Here is a 24029-nt window from a genome sequence, read left to right as displayed (position 1 = left end):
AATAAACACATGATATGATGGTCTCCTGTAAATTGTACTTAGTTTTATTTTAATGGATCATGAGTATGCACTCATTGGTGGTTTATTAAGTTTCTACACCTAAAGGTGAAGTGGATATAATCATATGGGCTAAACCCCTAGGGTTTTAGGTTTGCACTAATTTAGGATGATCACATGAAATAATGGAATCAAGGTCTTACTCAAATTGAAACTAGGGTTTCTAAATTATGGTACAACTCCTAAAATTGATGATTGGTAATAGAGTTGTGGTTTCTTATTACTTTGAATCAAAATTAGTAATGGTTTCACATTTTATTAATTTTTACAAGATTTAATAATTAGAGTAATTCCTATTTAGGTTTAATTAAGAATCAGGGTTTAATAATTGTTATTAAGTTTTAGAATAATTACTTGTTAACCAAAGATGTTTAAGTAAATAAGTTTTGGATTTACCAAAATAATATTGGCTTATAATATTGTCTTGAGTTATTACTTATTTAAAGAAAATGGTAAATGGTAATATGCAAATTAGGGTTTATGAATTACCACTAATAATTAAGTTAATGCAAATATGGTAAATAAAATTAATCCTAACATTTTACTTAGTTACTTAATAACTAGTATTTAATTTTGAAACTTCACTAATTATTGAATTCAAATTGTATTTTAAATAAATGAAATGGCATAATTAATAAGGTTAAAAATAAGTGAATTTTTATTTTGACACACATTTTTGTTTTATATTTTATCTGAATAGAGTTTATTTTTGTGAGCATTTTGATATACTATTTGCATTTTTCTGAGTTGAAATGAAATTTCTATGATTTTGCAAAGTTTCAGACATTTACTGGAATTTGAAATAAAGTAAAAATACTAAAGATACCGGTTCACTTATACCCGCAAAGACTGACTGGTGGGGCTACTACCACGTTGGCTGCCACGCAGGCAAAGACTAGTCAAAGAGGACTGGGGCCGTTGACCTCACCGACGGTTAAACGCCGGCGGCCAGAGCACGGTGGCGCCGTCGCTACAAGGCCTCCCTGGATGCGTGGTTGGTACTAAACGAACGAGAACAACTAGACGAATCGAATGGTGGTTATGGTTTAGCGAGGGGATCACCGGAGCGACGCCGGCGATGGGTACTGCGGCGGTGCTACTCCGGCATGAATTGAATCGGAGGCTACAGGCGATGCTATGAAGCGAGAGTAGGTGCTATAGATGCGTATTCTCACCCTGAAGCTCAAGGTGTGGTCGGCTCCGGCGATGGTTGACGGAGACAACGGCGATTGGAGATTTCCCCGACGATGTGCTGCAGAAGGGAACGATGAAATTGATTCTCCACATGGCTCCCCTGGATACTGGGCTCCTCCCAGATGCTCCTTGAGTCCAGGCGCTCCTCCTGGACCACGCGCCGGAGGCTGGCGTGGCCTCCTCCGTCGGCTTCATCTTCGACTCCGGCGACAGAGAGTGGATGTGTGTGAGAGATGGAAGGTGTATGAGCAGCAATGGAGTGGAGGATATGAACAAGACGTGCACGGCGATGCTCTCCACCTATTTATAGGCCAAGGGAAGCCCTGTGGCCTCGACACGGCTGACATAGGCATCCCAAATGGGCCTGCCGAAGATAGTACCCGGGGTTTACTGAAGGCCAAAATACCCGAAGAATAAGAAGATTCGGGAGCCCAAGATATATTAAGGAAAGTTAGAGTTGTAATAGGAAGTGTTATTTGTAAATCTGGCGGGATGAGTTGGAAACCGTCCCGAACTCTGTAACTTGTACAAAACGAAACCCTCGGCTCCGCCTCCTATATAAAGGGGGAGTCGAGGGACGAAGAGGCAATCGAATCATTGTTACAAACCCTAGTTTTCATAATCGTCGAGTACTTTTCGGCTGAAACCTTCGAGATCTACTTGCCCTCTACTTCTAACTAAACCCTAGCCTACAATCCATAGGCATTGACAAGTTGATACCTTGTCAATTGGCGACGTCTGTGGGAACTAGAGGCGTAAGGATCTGATCTCGATGGCACGTTCAAGATCTTCGACATCGTCAACCGCAAGCAACACAATGGATCGAGGTAAACAGATCGCTGCTGGTCTTGTCGATTTTGTTCCTCACCCACCCTCCCGTTTGGATGCATATGCGTATCTGGCGGAGCCCATGGAGATGACGTTCGGAAGGTTTCACTTTCGCGTCGAGAAGGAAGGATCGTATCGTGTCGAGATTCCAATTTCGTCGGGATCGTCGGCAGTCGATTCCGATTTTTCAAGCTATGCATCGTCAACCGAGTCAGGAGAAGAAGAAACTTCGTCGACACGCTACGTCAGCACCAGAGCAAGAGAGAAACTCGCCAAGATCTTCAACGACATATCGTTTGAGTCATCTGTGGACTCATATATAAGCGATGGCTCAAGCGATGTCGACAGTTACGACTTCATCGACAAATCTATCACAGTGGGCAAGGTCTTCATCAATCTCAACGATGATGTCACCAAACCCAACATAGATCTGAATACAAAATATCATCAGATTTATGCCATTGAGGATCAAGAGGAAACATCCGAGGCTTTCGACGATCCGGGAAATCCATACGTCGATCCCTCCAACCTGCGACAAGGCCTGGGCAACAAATACGTCGGGCCGAGCCGCGAGATAGAGTTCAACTTTCACAAGCAGCGTGGGACAGAGCCGCGAGAGCTATGAACGATGCAGAACCAATGGCTACCACGGCCACACCGGAGGAATTACAAGCATATCAATATAGGCTCGCACGAGCTGCCGCAGAATTGGAAAAACAGACAGCCGAGTTAAACAGGAGAAAGGAGGCAGCTTCTGCATCCAGCCGGAGAAGGCCAGATCTAAGTCGACAATCTAGAACTTCGGGTGATAGCCACAGGGAGGCTCGAACAGAGCAAGATCAAGGTTGCAACATATACCCGAGGGCAGAAAGAGAGCACTTGGTCCAAAACCTCGACATGTCCTTCATGTCGATAGATACAAGAGGAAATATCATCCCTAAGACACCAGAGGCTGGGTATATGGCGACACATGCTTTTATCCTTGCATCTAAACCACCTCCGGGTGATCCAAGGGAAACACTATACAATATGGCGGTAGCGAGAGTTGGAGCTATGGGGACGGCGTTTGTATCAACACCTCCCGAAGGAGCGGCACGGCAAAATAGTCCACGACCTGCAGCGACAACAGCGGCGGCTTTGAAGGACCAAGTGGAGCAAGAGACACAAAGCAGCACAAGCAAGGGTCGACGGAGCGCGGCAAAGCAGACGGGATCCTCGGCAATCGCCGGAGCTTAATGACGCAGATATGTGCGGCCTGCCAGGCTTCACGAGGAGAGTCCGAAAAACTCGAGTCCCCTCAGGATTCAAGTTACCCGACAACTTCAAGAAGTTCGACGGCCTTCAAGATCCGGAGGATTGGCTAGTTGATTATCTCGAGACAGTGAAGCTCACGGGAGGAACCAGGGCAACAGCTATGCAAAGCATCCAGGTGCATTTGAGTGGAGCCGCACGATCTTGGATAAAGAAACTCACTCCGGGATCTATCGACAATTTGGGAAAGTTTCGAGGATGTGTTCGTCAAGAACTTCAGATCCACGTGCAAAAACTGCGTCGTTAGAGGAGTTGAGAGCGTGTCGACAAAAGCCAGATGAGCCAATGAGAAAGTACATTCAAAGATGGAATATCATCAAAAACTCGTGAGAAAATATATCCGACGAGAGAGCAATAGATGCGTTTGTCGCAGGAATCGAGCGTGGAGATTTTGTCGAGGACTTAGGAAGGACCAATCCAAAGACGATATCTGCGTTAATGGAGATAGCAAACGAGATGGGCAGATGGAGAAGACGCTGTCCACAACAAACGGCACGGGTCGCCGAGAGGAGGACCGTGGTCGAAATTATCAACCGAGGCGACGATTTCCTCGGCGGTACCGAACTATGACGCTCAGGGGCAAATTTCGGCAGGTTTTCGGGCAAACACGGGAGGAAGCAACAGAGATGATTATCGAGAGAAGCGGTGAACAGCGAGGCGATAACGGGGATGATTCTCGCAACAACGAGACAAAATAGCGGGCCTAGGTTCCCAAGGCCTTTCGTGTCCCCTGAAGAGATGATGAATGGGCCGTGTCAAATGCACTTTTTCCTCGACGGCAACGGTAAAAGACAGTCGGGACACTGCGAAAGACTGTCGAAATTTTCAGGCAATGCTAAGATATGCGAGAGAACGCTAACGCACGGGCAACACAGAGAAATCCTCGAGAACCCGTAAGCGAGATTCACTTGCCGCCTCCTCCCGCGATTACGGACGACAATCGGCATCGGCTCAGAATAGCGGCAGCACCTCCACCACCACCTTATGTTGATCCTAACTCCAACGGAGCGGTGTCAATGATTCGAGAAGGGAAGGCCGTCCAATAGAGCTCGAGAAAGTAATCTCACGACGGTGTTTATGGCGAGAAAAAATGCCTCCACCAACAGTTGAGTACCTTAATTGGTCAGGACAAGATATTGGCTTCACAATAGCAGATCACCCGCAGCAAGTCCCTCGACCAGGGCGGTCAGCACTTATTCTGCCAAACGATTATCGCAGGATTTGATGTCTCCCGAGTGTTCATAGACGGCGTCAGCAGCCTAAACCTTATGTATGCAGATACATTGAGGAAGATGAACATATCCTTAGCAAACTTGAAACCAACAGACACAAGGTTCCACGGCATCACACCGGAGAAACCAAGTTATCCATTGGGGAAGATCAATCTCGACGTTCAGTTTGGGACACGAGAAAATTACATAATCGAGAGGCTGGAATTTGAAGTCGTGGATTTTCCGTCAGCATACCACGCTTTGTTGGGACGACCAGCATATGCTAGATTTATGGCGGTGCCACACTATACATACCTGTTGTGGAGATTGCCTGGACCAAAGGGACCAATCACAGTTAAAGGAAGCTTTGCCTTAGCCGATAAATGCGACAAGGATTTTCATCGGCTATCAGAAACTTTCGGGATGCAAGCTGAGTACTTGGCGTCAAAAAGCATGACCGATTACGACGTACTGCCAGACGTTGGAAGGCCAAGTAAAGAATCAAGTTTCAATACCAAGAAAAATTCTAAGGAGGTGCAGATTCACCCGACAGACTCGAAAAAGACGACATCTATCGCAAACGACATGGATATCGCATAGGAAAGCGCGCTCGTCGAGTTCCTCCGTGAGCACTGGAAAATCTTCGCATGGTGTCCAGCTGACATGCCAGGAGTACCCAGGGAACTTGCCGAGCACCACCTAAACTTGGATCCATTAGCGAGACCAATCAAACAACCTTTGCGGCGTTTTCGAACCAAACCGCAAAGCTATGCTATCGAAGTAAATCGACCGGAGGAAGCTGGTTTTATCAAAGAGATATCTACAGAAGCCACATGGGTAGCTAACCCAGTGATGGTGCCAAAGAAACACACGACAGTCCTTCGCATGTGCGTCGACTTTACGTGTCTCAATAAACATTGTCCAAAGGATCACTTTCCCCTCCCGAGGATCGATCAAATTATCGACTCCACGGCTGGATGTGAACGTCTTTCCTTCCTGGACGCATACTCTGGTTATAACCAGATCAGATTGAAAGAAGAAGACGAGGCCAAAACAGCGTTCATAACACCTTACGGCGTGTTTTGTTACAGAACAATGCCTTTCGGTTTAAAAAACGCGGGAGCAACATACCAGAGGATGATGCAGAAGTGTCTGGCGACACAGATCGGGAAAAACGTGCAAGTGTACATCGACGATGTCGTCATAACGTCAAAAGAGGGGGCAACACTGATCGAGGATCTCAAGGAAACCTTCGACAACCTCAACAAATTCTGCCTCAAGCTGAACCCGACGAAGTGTTCCTTTGGCGTCCCAGCAGGAGAACTTCCGGGATTTCTAGTCTCAGCAAGAGGGATTGAAGCAAATCCCGACAAAATACAAGCTATCATAACAATGAGGAAGCCAACAAAGTTGAAAGAAATACGAGCGAGCTAAGCTAGGCGAGTCGCGACTTTGAGCAGATTCGTCGCCAGGTTGGGAGAAAAAGCGTTACCATTTTACGCTCTAATAAAGCAAGGAGATAAATTCCAGTGGAACGAAGAGGCCGATAGAGCCTTCGAGGATTTGAAGCGCACAATCTCGACACCACCAATTCTGGTGGCGCCGAAGGAAAAGGAACCTCTCCTGCTGTATATTGCAGCCACGCCCCAAGTGGTGAGCACGGTGCTAGTTGTCGAAAGAGAAGAAGAAGGAAAACTCCACGGAGTACAGAGGCCAGTATACTTCATCAGCGAAGTTTTATCGCCATCAAAACAAAGGTACCCTCAGTACCAAAAGCTAGCATATGGAGTGCTCACAACAGCACGAAAATTGCGCCACTATTTTTCGGCACACCCGATCATAGTGGTCAATGAAGCTCCCTTGTCAAATATACTAAACAATCCAGAAGCTACGGGTCATGTCTCCCTTTGGGGAATAGAACTTTCCCCTCGGGACATCACGTATGAAAAAAGAAAAGCAATCAAGTCGCAAGTTCTGCCGGACTTCATCGCAGAATGGATGGAGTTGCAAAACACAGGACCTCCAGATTTGTCGAGAACCTGGACCATGAACTTTGATGGGTCCAAAAGACTAGAAGGAGCTGGCGCGAGAGTAGTACTCATATCACACGAAGGCGACAAGTTGAAGTACATCCTTCGGATGACGTTCCCTAACGCATCTAACAATGAAGCAGAATATGAAGCCCTCATACACGGGATGAAGATGGCGAAAGCTTGCGGTGCAACTCGATTAAAAATATTTGGCGACTCACAATTGGTGGTTCAGCAAGTCATGAACCAATGTGACGCAGTCAATGATAGCATGATGGCATACAAGGAGGTGTACAACGAGCTCGAAAAGTTGTTTGATGGATGCGAAGTAAAGCATATTAGCAGATTGAGCAACGACGAAGCCGACGTTCTTGCAAACATCGGGTCGCAATGCCTTGCAGTTCCGCCAGGTGTATTTTGGGAAGAGATAACAGAGAGATCTACAAAATCGACAAAATCAAAAAAGAAGGAGAAGAAACCCTCGGGGCTACCAAGGAAAAGCAAGAGGAAGAAGAAGAAGAAGATCAGGACCTGGTCATGGTGATACAGATACCATGGATGCAGACGTACATATCGTACATCCTCAGGAAAGAAATACCCGATGATCCAGTTGAGGCAAGACGAGTAATTCGACGCTCCAAAGCTTTCACGGTGGTCAAAGGAGAATTGTACAAGCGAAGTATTTCAAGCGTCCTGCAGAGATGTGTCACACCCGAAGAAGGAAGAATAATCTTGAAGGATGTACACGAAGGAATATGTGGCCACCACGCAAGTAGTCGAGCTATTGCAGCCAAGGTTTTTCGGGCAGGATTCTACTGGTTGACAGCAATCGAGGACGCTAAGGAAATAGTAAGAACTTGCGATGCGTGTCAAAGGTTTGCCGCAAAACCCCACTCTCCAGCAGCAGAACTAACACCAATACCATTGTCATGGCCCTTTGCCCAATGGGGACTTGATATGGTGGGCAAGTTACACAAATCTTGGCCAGGAGGAAAGGAGTACATGCTAGTAGCTGTCGACAAATTTACAAAGTGGATAGAAGCGAAGCCGATAAATTCACCAGATGGAGCATCCATGATAAAATTCATAAAAGGACTCGTCTTCAGATTTGGAGTGCCCCACAGCATCGTCACGAGACAATGGCGGTAACTTCACATCCCACGAATTCAAAGATTATTGCGAAGAAGTGGGTATCAAGTTGCACTTCGCGTCGATTGCACATCCTCAAACCAATGGGCAAGTCGAGAAAGCCAATGGCATCATACTCAATGGCATCAAGAAACGCCTGTTAGGACCACTGGAAAAAGCTCGACATACCTGGCCAGAAGAACTACCAAGTGTGTTGTGGAGCATCCGAACAACACCAAATACAGCGACACAGGAGACACCGTTTTTCCTGGTCCATGGAGCAGAGGCAGTACTACCAATAGAAATAGAGCACGACTCCCCCAGAGTCACAGAGTATAATGAAGAAACTTCCAAGATAGCATTGGAAGACGACGTCGACGCACTCGATGAAGCTCGAGACGAGGTACTATCAAGGGTAACGAAATACCAACAGGACTTGAAGAATTACCACAGTCGACGTTTGCGGCCAAGATCTTTTCAGGTGGGAGACCTAGTTCTTCGGCTCACGCAAAAAAGTCATGAAAAACTCGAGTCACCATGGCTTGGCCCTTACATTGTCACGGAAGTAATCGGAGGAGGAGCATACAGGATAAAGGACAAGAAGACGAGGGTGGAGGAGCAAAACCCCCGGAACGTGGCGCAACTCAGGCGGTTCTACGCCTAGAGTCGAAATATAGTCCTTGTAAAACTTCAATGTACTGAAACGCCCGCGAGTTTTCAGACGCACTCTTTTCCTTTTTCGGGGCACCGAGTGGGGCCGGGAAAGGTTTTTAATGAGGCGGGCTCGTGGTGCTGCAATATAATAAAGATAGTGTCAATATAACCTTTTCTTTATCGACATGCTCAAAGTCTCTGACCCGACGAATTTCAATATAGTTCATCGAAAAAGAAAAACCTTGCCGTGGTATTAAAATACCTCGTGAGTCAATACAAATACAAAATAGTACTCAATAAAGAAGCTCGGGGGCTGATATTCGCCATCAATACATATTAAATAAATGCCTTGGTTCAAAACCTCGCAATATACAAATACAGTAAATAGCCACCGAAACGCTCGGGGGCTAGACAAATATAGAAATATAATGATTGCTTCACAATATAATCACAGTCATGGGTTACAAAGAAGAGTTATCTACAAAAGGAAAATAATTAATCATGATTCAGTATATCGTCAAGGGTAATTCTGTTTTCTTCAGGAGCAGCGCCAAGAAAGTCAGCATAATGACCATCGGCAAAAAAGTCGGCATCCATCCGAAGAAGGTCTTCAATCATTTCTTCGGCTACAGGCGAAACCTTCGTGTTAATTCGGTCGACACCAACTCTTCGGCGCTTTACTTTCTGATGAACTTTCGCAACAACTTGGGTCAGGTCAAGATTTGAGTGGCAGATCTGAAGCATGATAAGAGCAAATCTGGCGCCAGCCACCAGTTGAGCTTTGACAAAATCATGGATCCTGTGGGCATCCTTGAATTTCTCCATTAACTCGGGAAGAGTCTTTGGTTGAATGTTCCGAGGAAACATGGAATTATAAACCATGGACAGGGTCTTGGTACAGAAGTCAAGGAAGTCGCGAGTTTGAGAAGCGCGATCCTGAAATCTGACAATCTGGCGGGTCCTCTCTGGGGTAGCCCAAAACAAAGAACCATGATCAAGGGAAAGATTAACGAGGAGGTTCGTCCTAGTATTTACCCTCTCTTCTTCGGCAACATCATCAGTAAAGGAACCTATTAAAACAACGGAGCAGAAAATTTTAAGAGACGTAGCATGAAGACGGAAGATATTGAGGTTGAAACAAGCATACCCGACATATCCGCACTAGCTTCATTCATCAACTCGAGCATGAAATTTTCTCGAGTAGTCGCCTTCTCAGCCTCGGAAGCAGCGATTTCCTTGGCAGCCACGGCTTCACGAGCTTGCTGAAGTGTAATTTTTTCGGCTTCAGATGACTTGCGAGATTTTTCCATCATCACAAGTGTTTGCTTCTTTGCATACTGAAGTTGCTGCCGAAGTTCATCCAATTCTCGCGGCAAGGAATCTTCGACAGGTGTAGCATCAGCAAGAGTTCTCTTTGAGCGAGAAGTAGTAGGCGTAACATTGGAAGGAGGGGAAGATGGAGTGTAGTTATCAAATACCAACTGAAATTTAAAAGACAACATCAATCAACAAGCAAAAGATAGAGTTTTCATTAATCTTTCTAATAATTACACAGGCCTTACAGTGGAGCTAACGAAGTACGTGTCGCCAAATAACTACTTTGGCGACAAGAGCAAAAGAAACAGAGAAAGAAAAACAAAGAGGCATGCAACTAGACCTCCGGCCTTGATGAGCTAGGAGTCGAAGCTGGTTTGATCCCGAGATAAGCCAAGATTTTCTTCGTGTTGGGCTTGGCTGCCTTAATCAGGGACCTCCATCTGGATTGCTCTATTTGCTCGGTGTCGCCAACTTTCGTCCAATCAACGATCTGTTGGCTGTCAAGCAACTAGAGCAACGGTGCTTTTGACAAGAATCTTCATGTTCTCTGACGCATCTTTAGTCCAAGATCTTGGTGAATTGAAAGTCTTGGCAAGGGTAAGGAAAGTCGGGGGCTCCTCTTTCTTCGGGAAGAAGTAGGGGAACAGCGCCGACAATCCTGCATTCGCATTGGCCACGCCTTCACGAATTTCGGACCCATGAAGCTCCAGATAAGTAAGTGCGTCAAGGAGAGGGTCATTGACAGGATTATCCAGATCAAAATCTTGGTTTGTTTGGTCTGCCAAGGAAACAAAACGTTGGTCAACAACAAGAAACAGCGGTTCTCATAAAAAATAGAAGGGATCAATAATATTACTGTGAGTGCGTCGACTTTGTGATTTCAGGCGATTGAGGATCCCCTGCTCACGAGAAGCTTGTGCAGCTTTATGCTCGTTTAAGGCAGATTCAGCATCCTCAAGTCTTTTCTGCAGTTCCTCGACACTAGCAGCTTTTGCTTTGGCTTCATCAGCCTCGGCTTTGGCTTCGCTAGCAACAAGTTCGGCCTTCTTGCGAGCCGCCTCACTTTGCTCAAGTTTTTGAGCAAGTGCGTCGGCACGTTTGTTGGCCTCTGCAAGTTTCTCTGTCGAGATATATAAAAAAAAGAAGAAAGATCAAAAACCGCGACAAGCAACAGGAGCAAAAAGTCAAGAAAAAATGGCAAGTATAAAAGTTGTTACCTTCGGCTCTGCTAGCATATTCACGGTACCCAATAAATTGGGATCCGATGCGGAGAAGCTCTTTGATCATGGGCTGTTAAAGAAGAATACAGCAAAAGAAACATCGGCATGAAAAAGAAAGTGAAGGCGTGAAAAAAGCAAAATAGGGGAAATATAGATATCGACAAACTTACATCATCTAAGAGCAGAGTCGACGAGCTGCCCAATTGAGGGGCAGGTTCAACAATCATTTCAATCCTTGTCCTTTTTGGTGAAGGAGCAAGGGGGCTTCTTTGGCGGAGTTGTGGTGACGACGTTTTGTTGAGGAGGCGAGGATTCTTCTCCTTCAACTAGCGTGTACGAGGCAAGTACGGATATGTGACGTGCTTGTCCGAGGAGCCACGTCAACAGTTGGTACTTCTTCCTCGTCATCACTGTTGATCAAAAATCGGCAGCATAAAAAGCAAGACAAGATAAACACCTCGAGTACAGAAAAAGGGAGAAATAAAGGTGACTTACGAGCTGACGAGGGATTCAATATAAGGATCATAAGCTGCCTTCGGATGAGAAGGAACAACTTTTTCAGCCTTAGAAGTGCCAGAATCCTCGGCATCATTCCTTTTCCTTTTGTTCCTTGGGGAAACAGCAGGAGGAAGGGATTGCGTCGATTCGCGGCTTCGCATTCAACTTCTTTTTCATGGGAAGCCGCAGATTTGTGAGAACCTGCGACTTCACTTTCGAGAAGAGAAGAACCTTGGTTGTCTTCGGCAACAATAGCCTGTTCTTCGACTTCTCCATCCTCGGGAAGAGGAGGAAGGGAAGCCATAGTAGGATGGTTCTGCAGAAAATAGCAACAACGGGAAAATTAATGAGATGCGAGAAAAGTTCGGAACAATACGAAACTCGAGAAGACAAAATACCTCGGGAAGAGGATTGGCGGCGCTGTATGGTTCCACGCGACAAGAGGAGGGAATAGGATCCTTCTTGGCCAGGCGGGAAACTCTTCGAATCAATTTCTCCAAGTCCTTTGCAGAAAGATCACTGGAGATTCTATTGGCGTCATTTTCACCAGAATACGTCCAAAGGGGATTTTTGCGAGCCTGAAGAGGCTGCACTCTAATCCTAAGGAAGTAGGCAGTGATTTGAACACCGGATAGTTCTTTGCCTCGAGTATTTTGAAGCTAATGAATACGAGACATAAGTGCTTCTGTCGCCTTTTTCTCTTCTTCGGAAGCTTCAGCGTCCCAGGAACGGCGGCGCTGAATTTTGGCATTTCCGTCGAAAGGGATTATGTTGTGTTCCACAGAGTTGGCATTTTCTTCGTGAATGTAGAGCCATCTTTTGCGCCATCCTTGGACAGAATCAGGAAACTTGACGTCGAAATAATCAACGTCAGTTCGGACACAGATAACAACGCCGCCTATGTTATAGGTGGCGTTGTGGGAGCCATTGCGGCGGAGGCAGAAAATGCGTTTCCACAGAGCCCAATTAGGAGGGATTCCAAGGAAGCATTCGCACAGTGTGATAAAAATGGAAATGTGAAGGATGGAATTGGGGGTCAACTGGTGCAGTTGAATCCCGTAAACAAAAAGAAGGCCGCGGAGGAAATCGTGAATTGGGGCCGAAAGGCCGCGGATGAGGTGATCAACGAAACTAACCAGGTACTCCATTGGAGGGTTGGGATAGCTTTCTTCGCTGGGAAAGCGGATGGCGTCTTCTTTCTTCATCAGGCCAAGCCTCTTTAGCGTGTTGACATCCTGGTTGGAGATTTTAGATCTCTCCCACTCAAGATCTTCGGCGGCCATCTTGGACTCTGGAGTGCTGTGGCGAGTGAGTCGCGTGCGCGGTGGCATCAACGGCAATGGAAAAAGCAATGTTCGTGAGTGCGGAAGATCAGAGAGAGTTGGGCGCAGGGGAAGTTTTTGCAAAGAGGAACAGATGTGCGGCGCAAGCGAAGGAGTGAACGGAGGTTGAAGAAAGGTTTATATAAGAATCGGGCGAAGCAATGCACCGTTGGATGAAGAAATCGTGTGGTGAAAAAAGATCTTCTAGATAAAAGGGTAAAAAGGTATTTTTACTACGATAGGCGTTACCATGCGTGCGCCAGGAAAAGCGGAGGACGTGTGTCCCCCACTTGCACGATGTGTCAATGTGGTGGAAACAATGGACCCACAAGGCAGAAAAATCATGACTATTAACAGAGATGAAGTAAATTTGATTAAGGGAAGCATGCCGACAAGAAAAATAAAAGAAGATTGGCGACAGGAGAAGTTATTAAATACTTCGGGAGCCTTTGATCAAATACAAGTTTTTGCCCAAATGCTCGGGGGCTACTTCGACAAAAAGTAAAATTTCGAGTATGGCAGTATAGAAATTGCGGGAGCCTACAACCAAGCACAAGTCCTTGGCTGTAGCCTCGGGGGCTACTCCCATCGGGAGCGCTGTTCGCGCACCCGAGAGATGAAAAGAAGATCATATTGGGAAATAATGACAATATGGCGACAAGGTGGACTAAAATGTTGAGCCTACAATCAAGCACAAGTCCTTGGCTGTAGCCTCGGGGGCTACTCCCATCGGGAACGCTGTTCGCGTGCCCGATGAAATTAAAAAAGAAAAGATAGAAAAGCAAGAGAGTATATTTCGAGTTATAATTAACTCTACATATACTCCCATCGGGAGAGCAATGTAAGTCATATTTGACTCGATAAAATGTGCCATTCCAACAGCCGGAAAAGCACTCGACAATATATTCTCAGAACGCCAAAGTTGCGATCAATTTCTGAATGCCGCAAATTTGCGAAGGTAAGACCCCAGATCCGTTCTGCTGGGCGTGGCATCGCCGAAGACTGCGCTCTGCTACTTTTATCCGTATCAACAGATACGAAGAAAAATCCTAACGGACGCGTTAGGTACTCGATAAATTTGACTGGGACTCGACAGAATGGTAAGACCTTAAGCGGCACCTGTCGAAGTTTACACCAGTATCCCGAGATCATGTCCAGGGACGTGATCTTGAAGTAGGTTTTTGCGGATTGCCACTAGAGCAGTTAACTAGTACCTGATCCGTCAGATGAACTAGCCCCAACTACCATTATCCCTGTACAATATAGAATTTTATGTGAAGAAATATAAAAAAGTTAAAGCTCTCGAATAAAAATAAACAGTGGAGATTTTCCCTGACTCTACGATTCAAGCAAAATCTCGGGGGCTACTGACATAGGCATCCCAAATGGGCCTGCCGAAGATAGTACCCGGGGTTTACTGAAGGCCCAAATACCCGAAGAATAAGAAGATTCGGGAGCCCAAGATATATTAAGGAAAGTTAGAGTTGTAATAGGAAGTGTTATTTGTAAATCTGGCGGGATGAGTTGGAAACCGTCCCGAACTCTGTAACTTGTACAAAACGAAACCCTCGGCTCCGCCTCCTATATAAAGGGGGAGTCGAGGGACGAAGAGGCAATCGAATCATTGTTACAAACCCTAGTTTTCATAATCGTCGAGTACTTTTCGGCTGAAACCTTCGAGATCTACTTGCCCTCTACTTCTAACTAAACCCTAGCCTACAATCCATAGGCATTGACAAGTTGATACCTTGTCAACGGCGAAGGCCATGGTCGAAGAGGTGGCGGTCTCTGGAAGCTTCTAGCTGGCAAGGATCTCCTCGTCCGCGGATAAGCTCGGACGCGAGAGAGGTTGGGTGTGGTTCTGAGTGTCTAGTGACGTCCGGGGCAAGCTTATCGACGGCGAGATCGTGGCCTACTGGCTTGCAGCGCTGTCGTGCTCGGGGACGACGACGACGATGTGTTTTCTCCTCGCACGATTTTTAAAGACATCGAAACGGTATCTGGCCTTGGGCTAGACTGCTCCTGGGCTTTGATGGGCTGCTGTTGGGGTAGGCTTCGGGCTGCTGCGGTCCAGGTAAGGTAAGTGAGCCTTCTTTTCTTTTTCCCCTTTTCTATTTTCTGTTTTTATTTTCTGTTTTGAATTTGAATTCAAATTTTGATCCTGGTTTTACTTTGCAGGTTCTAATATATTTGAATATCAAAACAATTTGATAATGTCACCTACTGTATTGTTTTGTTTATAAACAACCATTTTATAAATCATTAATTTGTGGTTCTTATGAGGCACAAGTTAAAATTTCAATTGTTATAATTCTAGGGTTCATCTCAATTTTCTAATTAATTTAGGAATCAAATCTGTTTAAATGATTTGGAATGTAGAACATGTGCATGGTGAACATATTCTATTCTTCTAGTGCTTAACCATAGTGATTACTCACTTATTATTTAATTATGGCTAGGGTTTAACAAATGGTAAAGGAAATGGGATTGGTTCATGATTTTATGTGAATGATGGTTCTTAGAGTTTAAGAAGAGTGGTGATATAACCTCTATAATCATCAATCAAGCTTTGACTTAAATTATTTAGGATGAATCCTATAATCCTCATAGTTAATTCAATTGCTCTTGTGGTGATTCTATTTTATAAAAATACTATTTCATTTGGTTCCCAAAGCAAGTACTTGGAAAACCAAATAGAATTGAATGTTTGTTTCACTCTACTCACCAAATGGCATTTAGTTTATAAGTGTATATGGATTGGTTTATACTTGGGATCCATGATACACAAGTTAGGACATAATATTCTATTTGGTGTGAATTCTACTTGAAAGGTTTAGGGTTTTGCATAATCTTCACTAAATTGAAGTATAACTAGGCATGAGGTATGGCAGGGTTATAATTATAATCCAAAGTAATCCATGGGTTGGAATTCACATGTAGGTTAGGGTTTAAGTAGTGATCACCAATATGATACACAACTAGAATTAGGATATGGGCATAAGCTTTGGTTATGTTTCACTAATGGAACATGGCTCTCATCTACAAGATTAAAGGTTGGTTTAAACAAGTAAGATGTAATACTACTCTAAAATTCTCTAGGATAGACATGGCTATGGTTAGCATCTATAATCTCTCTCATTTCTAAATGTCTTGTATTAGCCTAAGGTCCTACTCAAGATATGATGATATGATCCTCTAAATATATGGTTTGCCTAGGGATTCTACCTTGGTATCTTCTGAAGCTTGTTCTTCGGGAAATCTGATAAACCTACATCTTGTGGTATGCCTCCACCTCCTAGCTTCTTCATCTTGATCCTAGCTAATTCACATGGAGTGGCTCTATGTGTTTGTTCCCATGTATCATGGTACTTGATGAGCAAATGGATGAAAGGTGTGGCTCTATTTATAGGCTTGGGCAAGCTCTAGCATCATGACACATAGGTGGTGACTCTTGTTTTGGTTTGGTGAGTAAGGTGCTTGGTTGTCATGCCCTCATCCATAGCAATCCTTTGAGCATGAGGTGGCATAACTTGGAAAGCAAGTCATGTAGATATTTTCATCACATGTGGCATGATCATTATCCTCTCATATGATTTATTTTTAGATAGCCAAGTGGCATTTGTTACTAAATATCTTGTGGATGATTTTATTATTGTGGATGAGTCACTATATCATATTGGATTGGATTTCATTATAATATTGATCAAAAGATCAAGGTTGAAGGTTATTCCTCAAATTTGGATAGTTGGTGTTTGATTTCACCAAGGCATGATCATATGAGTTTCAAAATACCCATAGTTAATTTTATTCAAATAGTTTGAACTATAATTTGTAATGTAAATGGATTTAGTTTTATGATATTCCATATATTTAATAAGTTATGATTTAAATGAGAATGTGTGGCTTTTATGCACTTTAAACCCTGTGGTTTACCTTATTTGGTAATAAGTTTAGAAGTGAATTAATTTACACACAAAGGTAGTTGCTAACTTTTAAGTGTTAATAAGTTAGGCTTCGATTCTTAAAGAATGTGTTGATATAAATCTAATTCTATTTGATCTAATCCATAGATCAAATCATCTCTACCCAAAACAAGGTTTTAGCAAAGATCACAGAGAAGTTTATAGCGCTTGACTTGATGATCTACTTCAGTTCCAGCAAGTCAAGTGAAACTTCAGTTACTGTGGTAAGTTTTATTTGAAAGCGCGAAAATCCCCCGGATTTTCTATGCATGAATGCAATGCACACTTTGGTGTTCTCTCATTTTATTGCCTCTAAACCTGGGATATTACACCTTGGCCCCTCCTCCACCTCCTAGGGCTGGCGCACGTGGGGAGGGGGGAACTTGCCCCCAAAGTTCCCCACCCCCCTTGATTTTAGGGATTCTCCCTTATCCGTTGGGAGGTTGATTGGCTGGGCCATGGGGCATGGTGTGCCTGGCCCATTAGGGATGGGCTGCACCCCCTCGGCTCATGTGGCCCCTCCCAGGGTTGTGGGCCCACCAGTGCCCTTTCGAAACCTTCTAGAAATACTTCGGTCTTCCACCAAAATAATCTCGTACTTTTTTGAACCAGGAAAAATAACTTTCTTTATATGAATCTTATTCCCCGAACCATTCCGTACCTCCTCGTGATGTCATGGATCCCATCCGAGACTACGAACAACATTTGGCCTCCATCTCATATTCCATATCTACTTAAACAACATCGAACCTTAAATGTGTTGCCTTACGGTCCGCGAACTATGCAGACATGGTCGAGACACCTCTCCGACCAATAACTGATAGCGAGACCTGGAGATCCATAATGGCTCCTACATATTCAACGATGACTTCGTGATCGAAAGAACCATAAACATACGATACCAATTCCCTTGTCGCGCTATACTTTACTTATTTGACATTCGATCATCGGTATCTCCATATATACCTAGTTCAACCTCGTTACCGATAAGTACTCTTTACTCGTATCGTGATACGACATCCATTGTGACCTAGTCACATACTTACAAGCTAATTGGATGCCATTCCACCTAGAGAGCTCGGAGTATATCTATTCGTCATTTGGATGGACAAATCCCACTCTTGATCCATGTGCTTCAACTCATACTTTCAGAATACCTAATGTCACCTTTATAACCACCCAATTGCGAAGTGACGTTTGATGTCATCAAAACATTCCTCCGGTGTGGGTGATTAACATGATCTCATGGTCGAAGAATTAGGTTACTATGTATTTGAGAGCTTATAGCAAAACGAACTTAATGACTTGATCTTATGATATGCTTACCATGGGTGTGTGTCCATCACATCATTGTCCTAATGGTATGATCTTGTTACTAATAATATCCAATGTTCATGATCAAGAAACCATGATGATTTGTTGATCAACAAGCTAGTTAAACAAGAGCCTTACTAGGGACTCTGTTTTGTTTACAAAACACACATGTTAATACAATTATAGCATGGAATACAAATATTTATCATAAATACAAAGAAATAATAATAATTACTTTATTATTGCCTCTTGGGTATATCTTCAACACAGATTGGGAATGTTAAAGGTAAAGTGAACAACTCTAAGTCACAGAAAGCATATTTCTTACAATCATTCCAATTTCATTTAAAAAAGGAACCACATAAAGATCTTAATCTTTAAGGTCATTTTCCATATGTATTTTCTCAAGAAAATCGTATGGCCATTCATCATATCGACGTACATAGACTTTACTGCGAAAGAACATACGGTTGAAAGATTCCATATGAATCTATCTTTTTCGGTTGTTAAAGTAACTCTCACTAAAGTTCTCAGGATTTCCAGTTCTTTTACCTTTCAGATTGAATCCATGTTTTCCATCAATGCTCGGAAATAACTCTTCTAAATTTAATATTTAGGTGAGATCCGGTGAAAACATTGGCAACTAAAAAAAAGTTGTTTATTGATTTATTTATTCTTAGAACAAAAAAAAGATGAGAAGTACTGTACATTTATTTGCGCTGAATGTGGGGAGTACAGTCAGTCCTGCAGGCGTCGTGCCGTCGTGGTCTCGTGGATATTAGCGAGCCGCCGCACTGTACGACTATTTGTGCGGCGTCTCTGGGTAGTCCGAAGTCAGCTCCATGATTAAATTCTTGCGCCGACTTTTAACATTCATCCTGTCGCAAAGCGGAAATGTTCCGAGCATTTTCCTCCCGTACTCTTTTTCTCCTCCACAACGCGTCTTGCCCACGCACAAGTGGGAAGGTGCCACGAGAGGTGTTGAAGCAAGCGAGTCCCCCTCGGCTGGCGCCAGGCAGGGCGGTCTCCACGGCGGCCGGTGCCACTCCTCCGCCGCCGTGCCATTGACGGCTGCAAGGTGGGCGGCAGGGTTTGGCGCTGCATGCCCCAGGTTAGAAGCTTTGAGTCGCCATTCGAGTTAGCTGAAAGTTGTGCGTTCGTGTGAGGTTCAGTTGAAAGTTCCAGAAAAATTGCCATCCCCGTGGTAAATTTCTGCGATGTTATCTGCATCTTTGGGACTACTGTCGGTTGTTTGGAGTTGACTCATTTCTTCAGTTAACAATCTTATTGACTATTTACGGCATCTTAGAACGGTGGTCTAGTTTAGTGATTTTGTTTTCGAAATCAGAGGCCTTTGGTTGATGGGTTATTGTGAGCTTGTCTTCCTGTTGTGCCACTTCACCTGACACAAGAGTATGATTGTTTTCTGCCAAGGAAAAATTGTTTCTGTAATTGAGTTAATCGAAAAAAAAATTCTCCAAATTAAGAAAGTGTAAGTACATTTCAACGTACTGCAATATTGTTTGTGAGTTGTAATTTTAAACAAGTACTCCGTAGTAGTTACTTAGAAGTAAACATTGTTCCTCCTATGTCATGTTCTAATTAGCTGAAAGAAGCAAAAGTTCCCCATTTGAAAATCTCATTTAATGGTTATTTCTCAAAATGTAGTAAACCCAATGGCAACAAGCACATCAGGAGGAGCACAGCCACAGATGGACAGACGGCTCCTGAGAGCAGCCACAGATGGTGATTTAATATCATTGAAGAAATTGGCTGCAGAAAATCCAAGCATGCTGCTTGGAACAACTCTTCAGGGGAACACCTGCCTCCACATATCATCTTTTCATGGCCATGAGGAATTCTGCAAGGATGTGTTGGCGCTAGACCATTCTCTCCTCTCAAAGGTCAACTTGGAGAAGGAGACGCCACTTATCGTTGCTGTGACAGGTGGTCACGCTACTTTAGCTTCCTTATTACTCAAACTCTGTCCTAGTAAGACAATCTTAGCAGAGGACAAGAACAAATGTAATGCACTGCACCATGCCATCTGTTGTGGCCATAAGAAACTTGCACTAGACTTAATAGATGCAGAGCCGGCCTTGTCAAAAGGTGTGAACGAATATTGCGAGTCACCCATGTTCGTCGCGGTGATGAGAGGTTTCACAGATGTTACTGAGAAACTGCTGGAAATTCCTGGTTCTGCTTATTCCGGACCCCACAAATACAATGCCCTGCATGCTGCGGTGAGGAATGGAAATTCAGGTACTGCCTATTCTAGTTGAATATGGGACCGACTAGCATCTGGATTATTAAACATAGCATTTTCTGTAGCTTAACTGATTCTACTCCTAATTTTTTGCTTCAACTTGATTCTGCTCCTAGTTTTGTTGTACACCATTCACGCTAATCCTTGATTGCTAAAGACTCTTAATTATTAACCATCGCTGTTCCTTCTATCAATTTTTTTTTTCAGCTGTCGCTGAAAAAATCATGGGTAAATATTCTCAGCTGGCCACAGAAGAATCTGTGCGAGGGAGTAGTCCTGTGAAAAGTGCTGTACTTCGAGATAAAGCCAACGTGCTACGAGTACTGTTGAAATGTGACCGCTCTTTAGGGTATGGAGTAACCAAAACTGGCGGTATTCCTCTCCTTGTTTATGCTGCATATCGAGGTCATATTGATGTTGCTCGAGTACTTCTTTACCATTGTCCAGATGCTCCTTATAGCAAACCAGATGGTTGGACATGTCTTCATGAAGCTGTGGAAGCGGGTCAGACGAAGTTCGCTGAATTTATCTTGGGGACACCACAACTTCGGAAGCTTATTAACATGCGAGATGGCAAAGGGAAAACGGCTCTACATTATGCAGTCCAGAAGTGTAATCCTAGAATAGTTGCTGCTCTGCTGTCTCACATGGATACAGACACAACATTGCTTGACAAAGGAGGACTTCCAGCAGTTTGGGAATTACGAAACACGACTGATCGTGCCAAGACTTTAAACTGGGTATGTATATATGTTATCCATATAGACAACGTTATTGTGCATTACATTTATCTAGTAAATGCATCTCTGTTTGTATTATTGGAAATTCAACTAGTTTGAATCAATGGACAGACTCAGAATGGAAGTCTACAACTTGCAGAACAAATTTATGCATAAGTATAATGTATAAACTAGAAGTTACAACAAAGGAAAATAGAAACGCACGCCACCCCAATTCTGAAGCATTTTTTGTTTCCATTAATCCTCCTTGATATATCACCAATCAAAGATCTGCTAAACACCAGCTTCAACCAATCAATCTAAACAAGGTTTCATAGTGCCCCCCTCTAAATAATTTTACCATTATTATTTTTAGATAATGGAAGCCTTAGTACAGCCCCCTCGGCCCTCCCCCTGTCTCTGCATCGGTAATGCAATTTTTTTATCATGCTATTACCTTGCTTTCCCATTTTATCATCTTACTGCCAACTTATTAGAAATTGTTCATCTATTTCTGCACATAAATGACCAGACAAGCATCTCCATGGCAACAATCTCTTGTGAGCCACCTGGTCCCTTTTTCTACTTCGGATTATCTAACAGTTAGGATATGTCCCTCGCAACTAGCTTACAACAAGGTCTCATAGATGTACGGCAGGGCATCCTTAAAAACAGGTTGTGATTAAGTTGAAATATGAAACACGTGAATAAGCGGTAACATCAAGTACACTAGAGACGAAAGTCTCTTATTTGTCAAGTGATCATCCCTTCAGCAACGCTAATCCCCCCTCTTATTTTTTTCTTTTTCTTTACCATTGTACCGCTATCTTGTTGTTCTTTTGAAATTTTGATGATATGGATGACAGGATGAGTATAACAAAAGGCAACCATGTATACCATTGTACATGCCTCTACTGCATCAAAATGACTTGAGGGTTTTTAGATCTGTTTCAGATTTGATTCCATATTTATGTATGATCAGCAATGCATGTGTTTTTCATGTTTTTCAATGTCATAGCATATTCCCTCCTATTTGATTATTTAATTTATCAACTTAAAATAAAATGCTTTAGATTATCATCATCTTCGCCCTGTCAAATGACATTTTCCTTTTTTCATTTTGAATTAACACTCTCGTTAACATTGTAGAATAGCTATACTTTTTTGTTTCACTGATACCTTTATTTGCATTCGTACAGAATGAAATCTGCATGCTTATGTCAGAAGCTGATCCCCAAAATATCACCTCTCTTAATAATCTTCACGCGCATGCCAAGAAAGATGTAACTAGTGAATCAAGGAAGGATGCAAAGTCACTAACTCAAACATACACAAGCAACACTTCCTTAGTAGCAATCCTCATGGCGACAATCACCTTTGCTGCTGCCTTCACCCTTCCTGGAGGATACAGCAATGATGCTGGAAGCCAGGGGCTTCCTGTCATGGCAAGGAATTTGGCATTTCTGGCATTCTTGATCTCAGACACCTTAGCTATGTGCTCCTCACTTGCTGTTGCGTTCATATGTATCATAGCGCGGTGGGAGGATTTTGAGTTCTTGATTTACTATAGATCTTACACTAAGAAGCTCATGTGGTTTGCATACACATCTACAACAACAGCTTTTGCAACAGGTTTATACACGGTACTGGCCACTCGACTCCCATGGTTGGCTATTATAATTTGCTTTCTACCGGCTTTATTGCCTATCTTGACGAAGCTATTAGGGGAGTGGCCCGTTCTTAGACTCAGATTCCGGTTGGGTCACACATTCAAGTCAGATCTCCTAGACATGGTCTGATCTACTCAATCTGTCCTATCGTTTTCTCCTAGTAAATATTCAATTTATAATATATTGTATTTTCTATTTTGTATGGCACTAGTGTAACTTCCTCTCAATTCTTTTAGCTGGATATTACTAATACATTTCACTTTGCTTATAAAGTAGTTGTGACTTGCACTGACAAAAAGAAATGAATTTGTATGCATTTTATATAATTAGCTCTATATTTTTATTCTACAATGTTGTAATTTGGCTCCACCAAGGGGTTGTATATATTGAAAATAAAACAAATATAAGGGGATTAGGATTTTTCTACAAAGGGTTTGCAGGAGCAGCAAGGTGGTGGAAGAGCATAATCACAAAATCATCGTGTGTTTAAACTTTTTTCTGCATCAGCACAAATGATATCATCTAGTTTCCACAACAAATGAGAATCGTAAACCTAGCATATTAAAGTTGGATGCAAAACACGGGTTCATCTAGTTCACGGCAGCACGGGTGTTTTTATATAAACAATGACTCCTTCATTGCTTTAAAATATGTTCCTTACAACACTAGTCTAAAGGTGCGGTGTCACATATATATAGTTCTTGCGGAGAATATTTTGTATGATGATACCCCAACCATGCCATCCATGAACAGGCTTCCAGTAAGCAAGCACTTAGCTTTCCTCTTCAAGTTATGCAAGTGTGGACTTTCTTCCAGCAGGCAGGAGAAAAACGTTCCTTAGAAAAGGCTTCATTGGTATCTGTTTATCCAGAACTGGATTCAATACCTACTGGCCTTTAAGCGTGGCTGTTTTTCTAGTATAGCATTTTGATTTTCTCGCGTTTCAACAAGTTTTGAAAGTCAATCCAAGTTTAAATCATAGATTTTCTTGGCTGTCGCATCCATTCTTTTGCGTGGCAACTTCTGGCAAACCATAAACTTTGATAGAACGTGTGAGCTTAGTGATACAGTATGGGTTGGAGGAAATGCATTGAAGTTTGGGTTGGCGGAGTTGATTGGTGGTGGCACACCTCTTGCTGGTGATCTGACTTCAAAGTTGATAAGTTACTACATACAAGCTGCAAAAACGAAAATGACGAAGACTCAACTGTGATATCTCTGTTGCTGCCGAAATCAGCAATGGAGAGATTTACAAAGGAGATCGGGGTTTGGGTGAAGAAATGCAAAAAGAACATATATTGATTCACTTAGGTTGCCTGCGACTGATG

At 43.3% G+C, this 24029-nt stretch overlaps 1 protein-coding gene across 2 annotated transcripts; it reads left to right on the top strand.

Annotated features, from left to right (window-relative positions):
- Positions 1–18903: 18903 nt before the first annotated feature.
- On the top strand, positions 18904–22903 carry LOC127293972 (uncharacterized). Of its 2 annotated transcripts, none has more exons than XM_051323704.2 (4): positions 18904–19157; positions 19715–20308; positions 20520–21052; positions 22231–22903. In XM_051323704.2, the coding sequence occupies exons 2-4, from the start codon at positions 19723–19725 to the stop codon at positions 22828–22830; spliced, it is 1719 nt and encodes a 572-aa protein (XP_051179664.1). In that variant the 5' UTR covers positions 18904–19157; positions 19715–19722; the 3' UTR covers positions 22831–22903. The 2 variants fall into 2 exon arrangements, with proteins under 2 accessions (XP_051179664.1, XP_051179666.1); XM_051323706.2 differs by lacking the exon at positions 22231–22903 and having other exon boundaries at positions 20520–20661; positions 20760–20912.
- Positions 22904–24029: the final 1126 nt, after the last annotated feature.

Source organism: Lolium perenne, chromosome 4 (assembly GCF_019359855.2).
Source record: "Lolium perenne isolate Kyuss_39 chromosome 4, Kyuss_2.0, whole genome shotgun sequence".
Lineage (NCBI taxonomy): Eukaryota > Viridiplantae > Streptophyta > Magnoliopsida > Poales > Poaceae > Lolium > Lolium perenne.
The sequence above is the reverse complement of the archived record's forward strand: the minus strand, read 5'-3'. Positions and strand labels throughout refer to the sequence as shown.